The 19,248-nt window shown below is 36.2% G+C and overlaps 1 protein-coding gene across 1 annotated transcript in view; it reads right to left on the bottom strand.

Moving 5' to 3' along the window:
• ITGAV (integrin subunit alpha V) overlaps positions 1 to 19,248 on the bottom strand; it is a 93,825-nt gene that overhangs the window by 15,142 nt on the left and 59,435 nt on the right. Inside the window, exons 13-21 of the mRNA XM_040475595.1 lie at positions 16,755 to 16,946; positions 14,485 to 14,530; positions 13,019 to 13,126; positions 11,230 to 11,288; positions 9,574 to 9,728; positions 7,713 to 7,850; positions 3,035 to 3,102; positions 1,064 to 1,211; positions 446 to 538 (exon numbers count right to left, since the gene is read on the bottom strand). Coding sequence (XP_040331529.1) covers positions 446 to 538; positions 1,064 to 1,211; positions 3,035 to 3,102; positions 7,713 to 7,850; positions 9,574 to 9,728; positions 11,230 to 11,288; positions 13,019 to 13,126; positions 14,485 to 14,530; positions 16,755 to 16,946 — 1,007 coding nt within the window. The remainder of the gene's footprint in view (positions 1 to 445; positions 539 to 1,063; positions 1,212 to 3,034; positions 3,103 to 7,712; positions 7,851 to 9,573; positions 9,729 to 11,229; positions 11,289 to 13,018; positions 13,127 to 14,484; positions 14,531 to 16,754; positions 16,947 to 19,248) is intronic.

Here is a 19,248-nt window from a genome sequence, read left to right as displayed (position 1 = left end):
CCGCATCAGGCTCTGGGCTGACAGCTCAGAGCCTGGAGCCTGCTTCAGATTTTGTGTCTCCCTCTGTCTGCCCCTCCGTTGCTTGCACTCTGTTTCTCACATTGTCTCAAAAATAAATAAGCATTAAAAAAAAAAAAAATTAAAGATCCATTAGGTTAAAATACCAGAGTTACAATTTGAGTCCTTAGTTATTAACCCATGTTCTCATCCATTTAGCAAACTGAAGGCACTGTAAACACGGCTTACTGACTACAGTGTAGCAGCACAATCCATTATTTTATTATCTTACTCAAAACCGGACAAAACTCTGCTAATCATTACATTCTAAATCAAAACCAATTTAAAGATATTATTCTGAAATATTTATTAAAAATTTACTATGAACAAACCCATTTTGCTATTTTCTTTAAAGGAAAATAAAATCCATTGAGCTAAATCATCTTACTTGAGTTCCAGCCTTCATTGGGTTTCCAAGGTCACATACCACCTGGCGGGTTTGGTTTTCTGTTTTAAATGCACAGGAAAGTCTAGCTAAGGCCTTCGATAGGTCAAAGAAAAAAAAAAAGATTGGAAAGATAATAAATTAATGACCAAAACAAACAACAAAAAAAGCAGAAGCCATAGACTATGAAGTTCCTAGATGACATCATACAATTGGATAGTTAAGTTTCTTGTTTCAAAAATATATCCATTTGAGCAAATGGGGGGTGGGTATTGTGTACAACTGCCACAGACGAATGTAAAGATGTTTCTGAAGGATCTCTAGAGGATTTAGATACATAACCTTATTATCCCTAACAAATTATTTGATGAACAGTCTTAGACACTTTATCTATCTGACCTTGTTTCAGGTATTTCGCTAGCAATTCTAAAAATGTCCTATCAGTGCCTTATGCAAAGTATTGGGCTTGAAAGGAATTATGTAAGACAGGCACTCTATTGCCTAGCAATGTAGCCTTAAGTAGAATGGCTAAGCTCGTACTACACTAAATAGGGGAGTAACTTATTAATGTTAATGAGACCTATGAGTGCATTTCGATTTTTAAAGAGGCAGTTTGCTTACTTCACTATTACGGACAACCCCGATGAAATCAGCCTGGGGTGGGATGGAAACGATGAGCTCAGCTTCATAGGCACCTTCTCCTTGATTCTGAGCCTTAACAATCAATGTCAGAGGATTGTCGTCTCCAATATAGATCTTCTTTTGATCACTACAAGTTAATACAAATATAGACAATGAAAAAAGACTGCACGGGGAGAATATGATTGTTCCAAGAAACAAGAGAAACACAAGACAGCACTGACATGTTCAACAGTGTCTCAAGATATTTTAAGACTCTTTCACAGCTCAATAGGAAACTGGAAATAGCACATTGGGTGCAAATCCAATGCTTCTCTCAGTAAAAGAAAGCATTAATGTCACTAGCATCTTGCTACCAGTCATATCTATTACTGAGGTAACTTTGTTTCTCTTTGTAGTACTTTTTAATTCCCTGAATTTTTTTTTTCCTTAAAAGCTGAATAAGGGCCACTTGGATGGCTCAGTCAGCTACGCATCCAATTCTTGATCTCCACCCAGGTCATGATCTCACGGTTCATGAGGCTGAACCCTGTGTTGGGCCTGAGCTGACAGCACAAAGCCTGTCTGGGATTCTCTTCCTCTCTCTCTGCCCCTCCTCAGCTCACTCACACACACTCTCTCAAAATAAATAAACTTTATAAATAAATAAATAAATAAATAAATAAATAAAGCCGAATTAATCACTGTCGTGATTCTCACAATATTCTTTAAAATTTGGGGGCTCCTGGGTGGCTCAGTCGGTTAAACGTCCGACTTCAGCTCAGGTCATGATCTCGCGGTCCATGAGTTCGAGCCCCGCGTCAGGCTCTGTGCTGACAGCTCAGAGCCTGGAGCCTGTTTCAGATTCTGTGTCTCCCTCTCTCTGACCCTCCCCCGTTCATGCTCTGTCTCTCTCTGTCTCAAAAATAAATAAACATTTTTAAAAAATTAAAAAAATAAAATGTATATATCATTGGGGTGCCTGGGTGGTTCATTCAGTTGGCCATCTGACTTCTGCTCAGGTCATGATCTCATAGCTTATGGGTTTGAGCCCCGCATCAGGCTCTGTGCTGACGGCTCAGGGCCTGGAGCTGCTTCAGATTACGTGTCTCCCTCGCTCTCTGCCCCTCTCCCACTTGCACTCTGTCTCTCTCAAAAATAAACATTAAAAAATTAAAATATAATAATAAAAAAATAAAATTTATATATCATTTAAAATACTAATCAGAGGGGCATCTGAGTGGCTCAGTTGGTTGAGCATCTGACTTCGGCTCAGGTAGATCTCACGGTTCGTGAGTTCGAACCCCGCATCAATTGGGCTCACTGCTGTCAGTGCAGAGCCTCCTCAGATCCTCTGTCCTCCTCTCTCTCTACCCCTCCCCTGCTCACACTCTCACTCTCTTTCTCTCTCTCTCAAAAATAAAATAAAACGTTTTTTTAATGTTTGTTTATTTCTGAGAGAGATACACAGAGTGCAAGTGGGGGAGGGGCAGAGAGAGGGAAGGAGATACAGAATCTGAAACAGGCTCCAGGCTCTGAGCTGTCAGTATGAACAGAGAGATCATGACCTGAGTTGGAAGTCAGATGCTTAACCTACTGAGCCACCCAGGTGCCCCCAAAATAAAATAAAACGTTTAGAAATGTAATAATTTCTTTTACTAATAATCAGAATCCTTTAGTTAACAGGGTATTTACAATGAAATAGATCTTTAAGAAGATATACTGCTACCTTGTAACACTTCTCATGCTGAATGGAAATACATCCGTCAACCAAGGCAAGTAGTGAAAACAGTGCATATCTTTTTAAAGTTCAATACTGATAGTTTTACTATTATAAAGAAAATCATGAATTATCCTTCAAAATAACTAGTTCATGTTAAAATATAGAATAGGATATTCTATATTTGGATGGAAGAGTGTGTTCTTCCATTTAAATTTCTTGTTAGGCTGTTTATTGTTTGGAGTAACACTTACCTATCTACAGAAACTTCCAACTTGGGTTTGCAGACATTGTCTTCCCCACAGTCAAGCAAAATATGGGCCTAGAAAAAAGCATTTTATTTTTTCTATGTGAAAAAACACCAATACAGGATACATCTGCAGTGTAGATCAATATACGTGGATGTATGTGAATATACACATACACACATATATTTATATACACTCATCAAGTTATTTGCATAAAAGGTGTCATGGCTGCTTATTTTTAAACAGGTCGGTGTAGGTAGTCAAAAATGAAAAAGAAGAAAAACATTCATAGGATATAATACAATTAGTTGGAACCTTTCAGTTCTATCTCAACTTAAGCTATTATGGTGTGGGAATGAAGTGTCGTGTACAGAGAAAGTAACAGTCAAGAATGAGGATTCAAAAAAATAAGAAATGAAGATTCAGCGTGAACCTGCTGCTACTAGCTAACTTGTGTGATCGTGGGCAAAACAAATTTCCCTTTTAGAACTTCTTATTGCAGACTATGCCTCTGCCAGCATCCTGGAAATATGGGGGCAGAGTGTCAAAGAATAAGGAGCTACGGGTGCATGGCAGCAATTCTGACAGGCAGATCAAAGGGAACAGAAACTGGACAAAATGAGGCCAGAATATGTGTGGCCAATTGGAAGGAGGTGAAGGAGAAGGGACTAGAAGCAATGAAGCCAATCCAGGAGGGGTGACATAAGCAAAAACTGAATTTTCTCCTTTCAGATCTGGCTGTGAGAGTGTGGAGGCTAGAGCGGTACGGAACGGTACGGAACACCCAAAAGACAAAAACAGTGGGAAGTAGCAGAAGAGACTGGGTAGAGTGTGAATGAAGGAAATACAAAAACTGTAAAAAGAAGAAAGAGAAAAAGATGAAGCCATTCTTGGTTTGTCTAGTGTTAACATTCAAAGAGCTTCAAGCCCAGGGGCAGACAAAAAGAAGAGAGAAAATGACTTAAAGGGGGAAAATAATGAGACGCTTCCTCTTCCAAATCACAAGGGATAAACAGCCACACGGAATAAAATTACATGATACAGATCTTAACTGCCAATTTAGTTGGAATGAAACAACAATATACGTGAATTAATTAAATGACATAGACGTAAGCAACTGCTATGCGCTTCAACAAAGGGGAAAAGGGGGAAGGGCTGGGACTATTACAAGAACTTTGTGGTGATTCCATAAGTCATACCAGATACAGTCATTGCCAAACTCGTTTAGGAATAAAAAGTAGATTTTGTAGATAATAACAGTAACTAGTGATATGGTGAGTATTAAGAGACCCACTCAAAATGATGAGTATGTTAGGTCTGGAATAAGAAATATGTATGAAATATTAATAATACTGTGGCAAAGGGATATTTGCCTAACTGCTACCATACACTGAAGAAAAAGGATTTAGCTGGCATTGGTGTAACCACAGTATTAAAGCTATTAGAAAAATAAGTTTCAGGGGCGCCTGGGTGGCGCAGTCGGTTAAGCGTCCGACTTCAGCCAGGTCACGATCTCGCGGTCTGGGAGTTCGAGCCCCGCGTCAGGCTCTGGGCTGATGGCTCGGAGCCTGTAGCCTGTTTCCGATTCTGTGTCTCCCTCTCTCTCTGCCCCTCCCCCGTTCAAGCTCTCTCTCTGTCCCAAAAATAAATAAACGTTGAAAAAAAATTAAAAAAAAAAAAAAAAGAAAAAGAAAAGTAAGTTTCAGAAATGGAAAAGCACACAGCAATGCCTTCCATTCATAGGGAACTAAATCTCTCTATATTTAACATCTTGCACAGGGTAAGAACTTAATCTACATTTGCACAAATAAATGGAGGGCAGGAAAAAAAAAAAAAGCCACTCTTCCTACAGAAAGCACTCTGGTCTCTTAACTGCAAAGGATTAGGCTACAGAGAGGGAAACTCAACAGCTGCCCTGTCCATTACAATAGCCACCAGTGAGCCACATGTGGCCTCTGAGCACTTGAAAGGGGTCTCGGGGTAGCTGAGAATTGATTTTCAAATTTTATTCAATTTTAATTAATTTAAATTTAAATTTAAAAACTGATACTTAATTCCATTACTGGAAAACTGTTAGTATGTTAAAACAACTTGGGTATGTGAATCTACTTCTTCAACTATAAACCATATGAATTCCAAATACAGAAAAAATATTTAGCATCTGAATTGAGATGTGCTATAATCATATAATACATTCTGGATTTTGAAGACAGCAAAAAATAGAATATAAAATATTTCACTAACAATTTTTAAATGGATTATGTGCTGGAATGACAATAACTTGGGTATTGTTATGGGCTGATCTGTGTCCCCCCCCCCAAAATTCACATGCTGAAGTCCTGAATGTGATTTTACCTGGAGATACAGTATTTAAAGAGGTAATTAACATAAAATGATACCATCAGGGTGGACCCTCATGCAACACAATGTATAAGGAGATTGGGATAAGACACAGGCAGAGGGAAGACCGTGTAAAGACGAAAGGAGAAGGTAACCATTTATAAGCTGATGAGAGAGGCCTCAGAAGAAACCAACCCTGCCAGACACCTTGGTCTCAGACTTTAAGCCTCTAGAACCATCAGAAAATAAATTTCTATTGTTTAAAACAAGCCACCCAATCTGTGGTTTTTCATGACAGCAGTGCTAGCAAACTTTATATTATTAAGTTTAACTGCACCTGTTTTCTACCTTAAGAAAATGTTGCCAACTAGCAAATTTAAAACCACAAATGTGGCTCATGTTAATATTTGTATGGAACAGCAGTACTCTATGGAGAAAGTGTGGTAAAACAAGTCTGTAATATGACAAGTGAAATGAAGGACCCATCTTAGAAAGAAGTAAATAATGGGAACAAAGGATGGATAATTAACATAGAAACAAGATTATATAATAAAGCTAAGCATGCATAGAGAGCATGCCTCTCTTGTATACACAGGTACTGTTGAAACATACGTAGGACACAAAGGACACAACAATGAAGGAGAGCAGGAAGAGAAGGAAAGGAAGCTAACTATTATTATTAAAGTTATTTCTCTCCAAGGGTTTTCAAAAGTTATCCTACTTACTTAGGTAACTTTAAAACTGGATTGGTATTAAAGAGACTGGTGATCTCAGTAAGCTACTCAAAAGTAATGTTAACGCTAACAATTCTATAATTATAAAGACAAATAATCATAACTCCTATATCAAAACACATAATGTAAAAGGTCAAGTCACAACTTTTTCAAACAGTATAAAACTGAATGACAGATCCTAAAAGGCTCAGATGTTCATTATTAAATTGTTAATTAACAAAATACTGTATATCCATTAAAAATAAGAAATTGGGGCGCCTGGGTGGCGCAGTCGGTTAAGCGTCCGACTTCAGCCAGGTCACGATCTCGCAGTCCGTGAGTTCGAGCCCCGCGTCAGGCTCTGGGCTGATGGCTCAGAGCCTGGAGCCTGTTTCTGATTCTGTGTCTCCCTCTCTCTCTGCCCCTCCCCCATTCATGCTCTGTCTCTCTCTGTCCCAAAAATAAAAATAAAAACGTTGAAAAAAAAATTTTTTTTTAAAAATAAGAAATATACACAATATGAACTAATAAAGAACTACATTTTCAAGTTCTTTATTGCTGGTGGCAGAAAGTATATATATACATTATATATGATACAATGTGTACAAAGTAAAAAATATAAATTGTTAAAATATAAAAATAATTGTTAAAATATAAAATATAATAAAAAATAAATATAAATATATAAAAATTGTTAAATAATAAAGACTTAAAATATATTTTAATTCGCTTTATGTTACCTTACACAGTCTTCTCAAATTACAAATAAAAAAGCATGAGACCTTAGTAACTTAGACAAAGAAGATATAACAACCTAAATTTAGGGTAAAGTATTCTGTGGGAGTAGAACTATTAATCTAACAGTAGAAACATGCAATAAAAAAGCGGAAGAAATAGGAAATGCAATTATCTGAATACATGGGTTTTACACAGGACTTTGTTTTTATTTATTTATTTATTTATTTATTTAAAAAAAATTTTTTTTTCAACGTTTATTTATTTTTGGGACAGAGAGAGACAGAGCATGAACGGGCGAGGGGCAGAGAGAGAGGGAGACACAGAATCGGAAACAGGCTCCAGGCTCTGAGCGATCAGCCCAGAGCCCGACGCGGGGCTCGAACTCACGGACCGCGAGATCGTGACCTAGCTGAAGTCGGACGCTTAACCGACTGCACCACCCAGGCGCCCCTACACAGGACTTTCTTAAAAATACTGTAATATAGTCTTTAAGAAATTTTGTTTGATTTGATGAAAAGAATGACTTCCATACTACATATACATATGTGTATACATATGCTATTTTTTACAATTAAAATGTAAATCAGAGAAAACAGAGATATAAAACTTATTCAGCAAAATACTAAAATAGTATGTAAATACATTGGCACTTTGTTTTCCTTGAACTATTTTACTGTTTTATGAATATGACCCTGTCTTTCTCTACATATAACTAAGTTCTGAGTGGCTTCAAATATCTCTGACCTGAAAATTCAGATACCTTCCCCTCTGACTTTGACTAGAAACCAACATTTAAAAAGCAATCCCTTATGATATTTAAAAATATGAAGTGTAAGACTTTAAAAGAATTAAAGTATAAAATTAGTGATACGTGGAGATAGTACATACAGTACCTGTCGACTAATGTTGGCAGGAGTGAACTGGTTAAGGATAGGTTGCAAGCCTGTCACATCAGCAGCTGTTCTGTAATCCAACCGATACTCCATAAAAACAGTAATCGGAGTGAGTTTGTCTCTAAATTCAGATTCATCCTAGAAACAGAAAAACGTCCAATCAATGATAACATCAGTCTACGACATCAAAGTATCTGGAAAAATCTGTAAGTGCACAGTACAAAGGCAGCCATGTTCGACCTTGATCCAATTCTACCAAAAGTCTGAAAAACTACAATTATATAAGAGTAAGAATAGAATGTCCAAAAAGACTGGTTATTCAGCAAGGACGCTTAATCAATTTTTGTTTATAATACTTGATTCATACAAAAATATACAAGGGCATGTTAATAAAACAGGCACTCCACAGCCAATAGGATTAGAACATTACTAATAATTTTTCTAAGTTTATTTATTTATTTTGAGACAGAGAGGATGAGAAAGGAGGGAGAGAATCCCAGGCAGGCTCCACATGGCCAGTGCAGAGCCCAACACAGGGATCGAATCCACAGGGATCATGACCTGAGCCGAAACGAAAGGTCGCATGCTTAACTGCCTGAGCCACCCAAGGTGCCCGAAATATTACCAATAATTTTTAAGTTACCCATGTACTCCCTTCTCATTTCTTCCCTCGGCCTTTCTTCTCAGAGGTAACCACCATTCTAAATTTTAAGTACACCATTCTCATTTATTTTCAGTAGTTTTACTCCACTGTATATGCCCTTAAACAATGTGTTCTTCTGTTTGCTTTTCCTTTTTTGTTCATTTAAAAGTGAGGTTAAAAGTGAGGTCATATGCATTTTTCTGTAACTTGCTTTCTTTTTAATAATTTTTTTTAATGCTTTTATTTATTTTTGACAGAGAGAGAAAGAGAGAGAGAGAGAGAGAGAGCATGAGCGGGGGAGGAGCAGAGAGAGAAGGAGACACAGAATTCGAAGCAGGCTCCAGGCTTTGAGCTGTCAGCACAGAGCCCAACACGGGGCTTGAACTCACGAACCGTGAGATCATGACCTGGGCCGAAGTCGGACATTTAACCGACTGAGCCACCCAGGCGCCCCTCTGTAATGTGCTTTCTATTCAACATTCTTGTTAAGGTTTATCCATCCTGTTGCAAGTAGCTGAGGTTAATTTTTACTATTGAGTAATATTCATCATATAATAATAAAACCATAATGTATTTATCTATTCTCCTATCAAAGGTTATTTGGATTGTTTTTGTTTTTGCTTTTACCAAAAAAACAATGAATATATATATAGATATATTCACATATATGTGTGTGCGTGTGTGTGTGTGTGTGTGTGTGTGTGTGTGTGTGTGTATTCTTCTATATAATGGCAAGTAGGAGGCTCAAGTCAGACCCCTGGCTTGCAAAAGTCCCAGATGAGTCTGAATTCCTGTGCCAGTGGTATCCGCAATTACTGTTCATCCTTCCCCAGACACTCTGGCTCACATATTTGCACACAAGTCACAAGTCAAATTTTGCCAATGTAGTTTTTTAACTGATTTTTTATTTTTATTTTTTTGGACCGTGGAGATTTATTTTATGTTTTGAGAGTCTAGCAATATTTAAGAAATAGGTTTGTTATAATTTATTCAGTAGCAATGTCGCAGAAAGACCAGTTGAAATATCCAGTTTGTCAGGAACAAAAATCCATTACTCAGGTTTGATACATTAAAAAGCTAAACCTCCTCAAGTGTATTCTTCTGTGTTTTCCTTTTGATTTAATACCCAAAAATTCACACAAAGTGAGAGTCATTTAGATGAAAAGGAAAAAAATTAGTAAAAAGTAAAAGACAATGAAGGAGAAAAGTATCTCTTACCCGCAGATATGCTATTAGTTCCTCACACTGCATCTGTCCCCCCCTTGAAATAGTCATGTTCTTGGAGTGACCTGGGGACCGGTTATGGAGAAATAGTGCTCGTCGAATTGCTCCTTTTTGCTTGAGTTTATCCAAAAGAAGCTCCACCTGGAAATCTATACAAAGGATTTATAACTAATATAATCGTTATGAACACCTCTCTGTCCTAGATAGCTAGAATTTTCATGTAAACAAAGATATTTATTCCTTAAGAAGCAATTTCCTTGTAATTCACTAAAAATGTGTATACATTGTAGTGAGACTACAACATATTAATCTTGAATATTTGCTAATTAATAATTAATCCAACTATCCCCAAAGTAAAGCCACATATTAATTCATACAATAGATAATGATGGTAGTAAAATAACTATCAGATGCAAGAGAAATTTTTTCTTTTAATTTAGGCCGAGAGGAAGAAGTTCAGAGCACAAAATATATGTGAATTACAACTCCCGCCATTAACACAAGTAGCAGCAATTTCCCACTGTGATTAATATTTACTAATATGCACCCATATTATTCTATTAAACACTATGACAAATAAACAGTTTGAATCACCTGCAACTACTACTTTTAATGAAGCTACCATATCAGACTGTCAGATAAATATGTCCCGTGAAGCAGGTGACCTAATATAGTTGACTAGATCAAGAATTCTATTAAAGCAAACATGCAACCAATAGTCTGAAGCACAGTGTTAGGGTGACTTCCTTCTAAGATTCAGCTCTTCTTTAAGTAGTTTCTTCAACGTTAAAACCAAGTTTCTAAGTTTCTCTAAATGTTGAACCTCATGTTAACTTTGGGTTAAAACGCAGGGTGATTTTGCTTCCAATTCTGTTCTACCCACCCACACCGCTCTCCTTGTGTCTCTCAAACACACTAAGCATGCTCTTGACTCAGGCCTCTTGAAATTGCCATTTCCTCTGTGCAAAATACCCCTCCAGACATTCCCTACAGGTCTTTAGTCATCTTGCAGGGACCCCACCTTGCCACTCTATGTGAACTTCCATGCACACACACACCCAGCAAACTCAGTCCTCTTCCTCTGCTTTGCGGTGGCTTCTCAGCACTTGTCACTAACAATGACCAATCTTGGCTACAATTACTTAGCTCTCCTGCCTTGCTCTCTGGACCATATAAACCATATGTTGGAAAGGAAGAGTCAAGTTAGGAATTTGCCGTGTGGGTAAATTGGATGGCCCAAACTTTTTCTCCGTCTTCCACTATATCTAAAGCATTTCTGCTGCTTAGATTGCTGGGGGTTTCTCTGAGACATAAAATATGAACTTTTCAGTAGATCATCTATTTATAAACAATGATACCTATTTCCCCTAGAATTCATTTATCTCTCATTGGTAAGTGTTTAACTTTCTGAAGGCTATCTTTACCATTCAATGGGCTATTCTGTTCACAATGTCAACAAATAAATATGTATTTATATCTGAATTAAGAGTCAACAAGGTAATCATGTTGCAATGCTAGGTGCCTTTAAGCATACATATCCAAATAAAGAACAACGATAACAACTATTTGAGTAACTATTCAAATATCCTGAAACATTTTTAAGTGCTGTATATGCAGAATCATTCTGTAATTTTTCCATAGAATACTTACTAATTTTCGTGGGAAGTGCTCCTTTGCCATCTGCCTTTAAGCAAAACTTGACATTAAAACTGTAGAGAAATAAAAATATATACAAATCCTGTAATCCAGTTTAAACATATTGCTGAGTATCACCCCCAAATCTCATATTTCTAATGCACAGTTTATATAGTGAAGCCTTTTATATCTTTCTTCTTGTCATAATAACATTCTTGAAACATGAAACACAAAATACACAGAATGTCCTAACTCATCCTTCAGTAATTTAAGCACCTTTCCTTTCATGGTATCATCATTTCAAAAAAACAAACAAACAAAAAAAAAAACCAAAGGAAAAAAAAGAATCTCTGAACCTCCTCTCAAGTTTATAGAACCTGTTGATAAATCTAAGTGAGAGAAAGGATGGGCCAGACGTAAAATAATCTCTTTTTTTTTTTTTAAAGCCCCCACCAAGCTTCCTTTAATTAGAAAGCTCCTCTAGAACAGTGTTCTTCATGATTTCTTAATGGGTCATGAAATCAGTTCAGTGGGCTGTGTCAACCAATATCTTAAAAAAATAAATCAAATAAATAAAACTGACTGAAGGGTAAGATTTCATGGAACTTTTGTTTTAATTACACACATGTATTTACTGGATTATGATGCAAAATGTATTTCATACAATGTGCCATAACCAAAAAGATACAAAAGCTACTGCTCTGGTTAGTATATTCAAAGCTTTACAGTTATTAGCATACTTTTAAATATATTACTAGCAATTTCACAGGGGCAGGCAGGGTGATTGAAGGGAAGGCCATAAAACTTAAAGCTAAAATCTTGAAAACTTCACTGCCAATCAATATAAGATAAAATGTTACTAAATTTTTAATGCAATCCAATGAAAGAAATAAAATTTTGAAAAATGTTTTCTAATAACTATAACAATTTGAAGACAAAATCAGAATTATTTTTTCATTAGCCTCTTAGAAGTAAAATTTTCCCAGCTTCTAATCATTCCTCACTGCATCTGTAAAAGTTCTTTGATTTTTGAGTAACCAAGGAACTTAAAGAACAGTGTTCCCCAAAGTGAGGTACTCTTGGTGATTTTACTAGTATATGGGCCAAGGTTTTTCTTAATTTTATATTTATTTTGACATGTATGAGAAAGGTAGTAGGGTTTCTCCATATTATTTTAAAATATTTTTAAGTAAAACATGAATTGATTTAAAGAAAAAAATTATTTTAATTATAAATACAGGTAGAATGAAAGTATAGCAAAAATCATACACTAGCAAAAAATAGCATGCAAATAATGAAGACTTGAGAAACACTGGACTAGAGAAGAATTCCGATATTAAACTTACAAAAAATTGTATTTTTCTTTAGAAACTAGTTAGGGGACAAGAAGAACAAGAAGAATATTATATTGGTAATATACTACTTATAGATTTAATATTATTTAACATTTAATAATATTTCATAATAATAAATAATGTATTTTTCATACAACTGTTCATGGGTCTGTTTAGAATCAAATAATAAATGAGTTCTGAGATCTTATTAGCTTTTTCGTCTTTTTGAATATATTCATTGAGCATGCATCATATTTTTTAATGAAGTTTATAGTAGTTTGTAGCATATTTTTAGAGCCTTCTACATATCTACTCTGGAACAACATTTCCATAATCCAATCTATGAAAAGAGAGTAATGCACACAGAAACTGTTCTGCAATATTTCAGCCCCCCCCTTCATTTTCAATTGTTTTCATAATGACTGTACCAATAATAACAATAGTAAATATTATTAAACTAATGCCCTTACCAGGAAACTTTGAGATCTGTCCCAGGCAATGGGCAGGTTTTATTGTCTTGATTTAAAATGCTAGGGTACACTTCAAGGCCAGCATTTACAGTTATAACTGGTCTGGCCCTGGTTTTAAAAAAAAAAAAGAAGAAACAAAAAGAAAGGAAAGCAAAAAGTTATTTACAATATTAGATTGATCTAAGCATTTTAGGTTTACATTTTTTGTATATATAACAACGTTTTCTAAAGCATTGTTTATAACAGCAAAAGGAATAAAAACAATCTAAACACAGAATGACAAACTGTCCCTGTTTGCTGAAGACCGTCCTGACTTTAGCACTGACAGTCCCACATCCTGGTAAATCCCGCAGTTCCAGGCAAAGCGGGACAAGTGGCCATCCTATCTGAACTCAGTCCACGAAAGCAGAATGGTTAACCACGTTGTGGGGTATCTACCTAACGCAATGCAATACAGTAGGGGAAATGAGTGACATAAATCCATCTGTGTGGATACGAGATGATCTCTAAGATATATCCAATATAATTTTTATATGACAGGAAAAAAACCCACCATGTACAAAGGATGCATACGCAAACACATACACATAATTTTTTAATGCACAGAATAATTCTGGTAGGGTATACTCATAAACTAGTAACTGGCGTGAAAGGAAGTATGTTATTTTTGTTTATGTCCTTTCTGATTGAGTTTTTACTACATGCATTTTACTATATGTATTACCTTTTAATAGCAATTTTAAAAACTGAAATAATAAATTAAAATAAATAGTTTTCCAAAGTTCAGATGTACAGGCTTAAGCCCTGTATAAAAATATAGTAGGCTCACGGCACTGTGCCTACTCAGTCATGATAAATGATTGGGCACACGTGGCCCCAAGAGCCACAATCAAGTTGACCCAACATAAATTCCATTACACAGAACTCAGGTTAGTTATTCTAGCATGTATAAACATAGCCCATAAAAGTGTAAGCATCTTCACCTACTTGGGATGCCAGATGATAGTCTAAAGCATGAGGAATTGATTAAATATAGAGAATAACTGAGAATATGGATGAAGCTGAGAAATACAGGTTATGTGGATTTATATATATTGCTCTAATAAAAATATTGATTTGGGAAGTCATTACATACTGCCCTGTGGTCACAGAATGCTGTGGGATAAACATCAAGTTAACTTCTTGCCTTTTAGAGGAAAATGTAAACTCATATAAATTTTAAAGAGAGATTTAAAACACAGAAGAACATCTTTGAACATAATTTAAAGAACAAAGAGAGAAAATTCTGAATGCATTTCTAAATAAAAAATCTACACCTTCTTCTGCTTTGGGATTTCCTTGTATAAATGCTGACTGAGCAAGGCTTGACTAGAAAGAACAAATTTTATCATTACTTCAAGAAAATTAAACTGAAATTCAAACAGTGGTAATATTCCTATTATTACAGGATATGGAAACGTGCTCACCTGTATAATACAGCTCTATCTACACCAAAAGCTCCTACAATTAAGTCTTAAAAGAGAGTAGAAAAACATGTAAATAATAATAATAATAATTTTTTAAAGTCATATACCATTGTATAAAACTTTCAGTGCATGTGATAAAGATTTAGACATAGTCTCAAAACTATTCTTCATTAAATGGTTGTAAGATAGTATCTCAAAGGCAAAAACATATGAAAACTCTAAATAAGGTATCAAATGGCATACACTCCACATAAAACTAATCTTTCATCCAGGGAGACAAGAATATTTTTAATGGATACTTTGTAAAGATGAGAATCTTTTTAAAGGGTACTTAATAAAAATTAGCAATAATAAAGAAGTGTGTATCACCCAAATGCATATACCCCTCAAAGGAAAAAGTTTTAGAAGTACCTGTGGATTTTACAATTTCACTGCAAAATTTCATTACAAGTCTATATTTCATTATAAATTTTTCCCTTTGTTACAAAAACAAAACAAAACAAAGCACATTACATATACATAGAATACTTAGAAGGACAGCAGATAGCATTCAAATTAACAAGAACAGAGTGCATCAATTTTTGTATGCAGCTGGTACAATGGGTTCGTGATTAAGAAAATATGAAATAAGAGCTCTATTTCACAATATACCCAAGGTAAATCTGAGGAAACCCTTTCTAAGCAGACAAGTACATAAGGAACCATAAAGATGGGTAGACTGGATTACCTAAAAATTAAGAACTTCTTTATGCCCAAAAAGCAAATACAACAAACTGAGATATATGTGTGTGTGTGTGTGTGTGTGTGTGTGTGTGTGTGTGTGTGTTAAGGGGTTACTATCCACAATATTTAAGACACTGTCCTAAGGGAAAAAAAAGAAAGGAAAACAACATCCCAATAGAAACAGAGCAAAAAAAAAAAGTAAAAAGGGAATTCACAAAAGTAAATACATATAAACAAAAATGCTTACCCTCCCTGATAATTAAAAACTATAAAGTAGAACAAAGTAACATTTCTACCTATCATATAGTTCAATATTATTTTTACAAAAACAACAGATGACCCTCAGTGTAGGCACCCATGTGGGTAAATGATTGCTCATTCTGGTGAATGCTTAAAAAGAGCTGCAAAACCTTCTTTTTGAGGGAATGGGATTATAATTTGATGACATGTATCAACAGATTTTTTTTTTTAAAGTGCCGTATATTTGACACAGCAATTCTAGAATTTTGTCCTAAGGAAATAATCAGAGGTATGCACCAGAATTATATGCAAGGATATAAATGCCCAAAAATAAACTTAAGTAAGATCTGATACATTTGATAGAATGGGAAAAATATAATTCATATTTAGAAGAATAATTAGCAATATGGGGAAACATTTCTGATACTTTGAGTGAATAAAAAAATATGCTATTAACAGTGCCTAAAGTATAATTCTGTTTTGTTAAAGAACTATAATGAATGCATTGAAAAAATGATTGAAAGATATGCTTTGCTGTATTTTCTAAAAGTTCTATAACAAATATATTGCACTTATAACCAAAAATCTCCTGAAATAACAGTAACAGACAAGAATCACATTCCTGTCCTATTTCCAAAAGCACTTCAACACACTTGTATATTGGGCTCATACGAACTGTTTCAATAATAAAGGTAAATCAAATCTTCTGCATTATATCTCATTTAAAGAATGGACCCATTATGACCAGATCCGTTATAATACTCCAAAGTATATAACTGCTAGAAAAAGGCCTCTGTTCCTGTCCTGGTTCAAACCAAAAGGCAACCTCAGGCAAATTACCTTTCTCAATCTTTTCTCATCCATAAAAATGGCATAATAACAACCTAAGCTAGCCTGTATGCTTCACCAGCCTTACTGGGAGAATTAAATGAGATAATGTATCTTTTAACAATCACAACGATTAGTCAAGTCCATAAAAATGTTAGATGATTAAAAAATACAGGAGACATTTAAAATGCTAGAATGAACAAAGTTTTGTCTGACATTTCATTACAGAGTTCAGGACAACAAAAGAAGAAACTCAGAGTATATGTTTTATATTGGAAGCTCCCAGGAAATACAGCTGTCTTTGTCTCATATCCCCTTCGGTGATGAGAACAGTGCCTTAAAGAACATAGCAGGGGTATGAACAATAACTGAAGTATTGAACTGAAATAACTTATGACGTAAATCAAGAGAGCAGTAACAAACTATTCGCTATTAGGACTGAACAACCTAAGAAATTGTATGTATTTCTAGGAAAGCACCTGGATATCCATTTCTGTCTATATCCGTGGCTCCTTTCATTGAATAGCCAAAGCTTGGTGGCATGCTTCGAGCAGCCCACTTCCCTTCAAGGATTTGAGACGGTACTGCATTCAAGCCTGTTAATCTTCCATTGAAAATATAAACAATTCCTTTTTTATCTTCGCCCCCATAGGGAGCAGCAATGGCAATATCTGTGGGGAGGAAGGAAGGGAGGGGGGAGTTTGGAGAGAAACAAGAAGGAAGAGAAGGAGGAGGTGGAGGAAGGGAGAAGGAAAGGAGAGGAGGAGAACAAGGGCAGAGACAGGGAAGTCTTAGTGTTACTATTTATAAGGCAAAGATCTTAATGCAGTTATCTTCCTTTCAAAAGTTCCCCTTACAGCACTTTGCTTTTAGGGAGGACCTCCATTAGTACCTGTTTTTTGCCAACTGAAAAAAATCTGAAGAGGATTCGCTTTTACAAAGAAAAGCAAAACTAGCATTCAGCGTTTGTTTTACAATGAACCGTTCTAAGAGCTGCCTGCTCCCCGAGCAGCAGCAGGAGGGGCACCCTGAGGTCCTTCCCTGGGAACCACAGCCAACTTCTCAGCATCAAGCTGCCTGTAGCGCTCAACGGTGCCTATGAGCATCTATGCTTTATCTCAACTTATTCTTTGCATCCATTAGCAAGATGTGTCCTAAGGTATCACAAAACCCTGAGAGTGGTTACTTTTTGGGTCTGGGAAATTTGGGGGGTTTGGAAAAATTTTCCATATACATCACATTAATGATAATTGCTTCTTCGCTTGAATACCACTTCTGCTAATGAAAGTTTTCATGGGAAGGCTCCACTTTCGGACAGCAGGGCGAAACCTGTATTCATACAACCCACTTACCACAATAAATACTGATTCAAAGTTTAGCAGAATACTCTTTATTCCAAAGCAACGATCTAATTCAAGGAGATTCAAGCAAAACTATGTCGAAATGACATTAACTTGGAGCCAGATATTCTGGGTATGACCTTGAACAAATCACTTAACCTTTCTGGACCTCAAAATACTTCATCCTTAAAATGGAAGGGAGGGGACACGTCAAAAGATTCATCTAAGGGTCATTCCAGCTCTCAAAACTCTAATTTAGGTGGGCATGGTTTTTGTTTTTTGAAACTGCAGTCTGGCTCAGAAATTTGAAAGTTATGATTTCATCTCCATCTTGCTCAACTTATATTAAGATAACACAAGCAAATAAGAAGTTTGAAATTCTTCCAAAAAAGAAAAAAGAGAGAAAAATGGTCACTATAACCTTTTGAAACTCTGAAATACATTACAAATATGCTCACTTCCCTGTCTCTGCTGGTACTATCCTAGACAAGCCATTCTCATCCTTTCCCTGGAGCCCTAAAGCAGCCTGAGTGGCTCCCACTTCTGTTCTTGCCCCTAAAATCCACTCTCCTCAAAACGGCCAAAGGTTAATATGTCACCTTCGTTCTTAAAATCCTTCATTTCCCAAAGCATTAAACACTACCTGATTTGTGTAGTCATTCCACCAGTGCTCCCCACCCTCCCCTACCATCCCAGTTCTAGCCCTCACTCACCCTTCCTATCAATCCTGACCTTTTCCTCTGTTCCTTAAACACACCAAGCTAGTACCCATGTTTGGATTTACACTTGCTGCTCCCTGTGCCTTAACAGCTCTTGCTCCAGGGCTTTTCAAGCCCTGCTCCTTCTGTTTATCCAAATCATAGATCAAATGTCATCGTATCAGAGAGGTTCTTTTTCCCTGACAACAAAGTCATGCACTCTCCCTTCTCACTTACACTGTCTAGGCACTATCACGTTAACCTGCCTTTTTTTGTTTTAATCCACAGCCTTTATCACTATCTGAATTTCCCCCATTATGTATTTACTTTGTGGGTCTTCCATGAAACATAGGCTTCACAAGAGCAAGGATGTGTCCATCTTGCCTGTGACAGCCACTATGCTCCAGTCATTGCAAACTGCCTCAGTTATACCTTCCCATACACAAACTGCTTCCAGCCTCCTTGATGCTGCATCTCCTGAGACACCAGACACCTTGATCACTTATCTTTAATGTAAGAGCATTATGCCCAGCATTATCCCAAACACGGTGATGACTGCCTTCTAATGTTTACATAAAAGTTGCCCCTATTGATGCTAAATTCCTTAAGGACATGGATGGGCTCTAATTTATCCTGTCATTTTTAGCACTTGGAATAGGGCATGGCGTGCAGTAAGAACCAACTAAGAATTTGTTATTCTTCAAAAAAACAGTAGGATTTAAATTAAATAAGAGTCCTTCTTTTTTCTTTTTTAAGTTTCAAAGGTAGGCATAACTTCTAAATTGACACAGGCATTAAGAACGCATTTATCAAAGCACCTGGGTGGCTCAGTTGGTTGAGCGTCCGACTTTAGCTCAGGTCATGATCTCACGGCTTGTAAGTTCGAGCCCCGTGTTGGGCTCTGTGCTGACAATTCGGAGCCTGAAGCCTGCTTC

Source organism: Herpailurus yagouaroundi, unplaced genomic scaffold (genome assembly GCF_014898765.1).
Source record: "Herpailurus yagouaroundi ecotype Mexico unplaced genomic scaffold, PumYag 140, whole genome shotgun sequence".
Taxonomy (NCBI): domain Eukaryota; kingdom Metazoa; phylum Chordata; class Mammalia; order Carnivora; family Felidae; genus Herpailurus; species Herpailurus yagouaroundi.
This window is presented reverse-complemented; position numbering and strand designations above follow the sequence as displayed.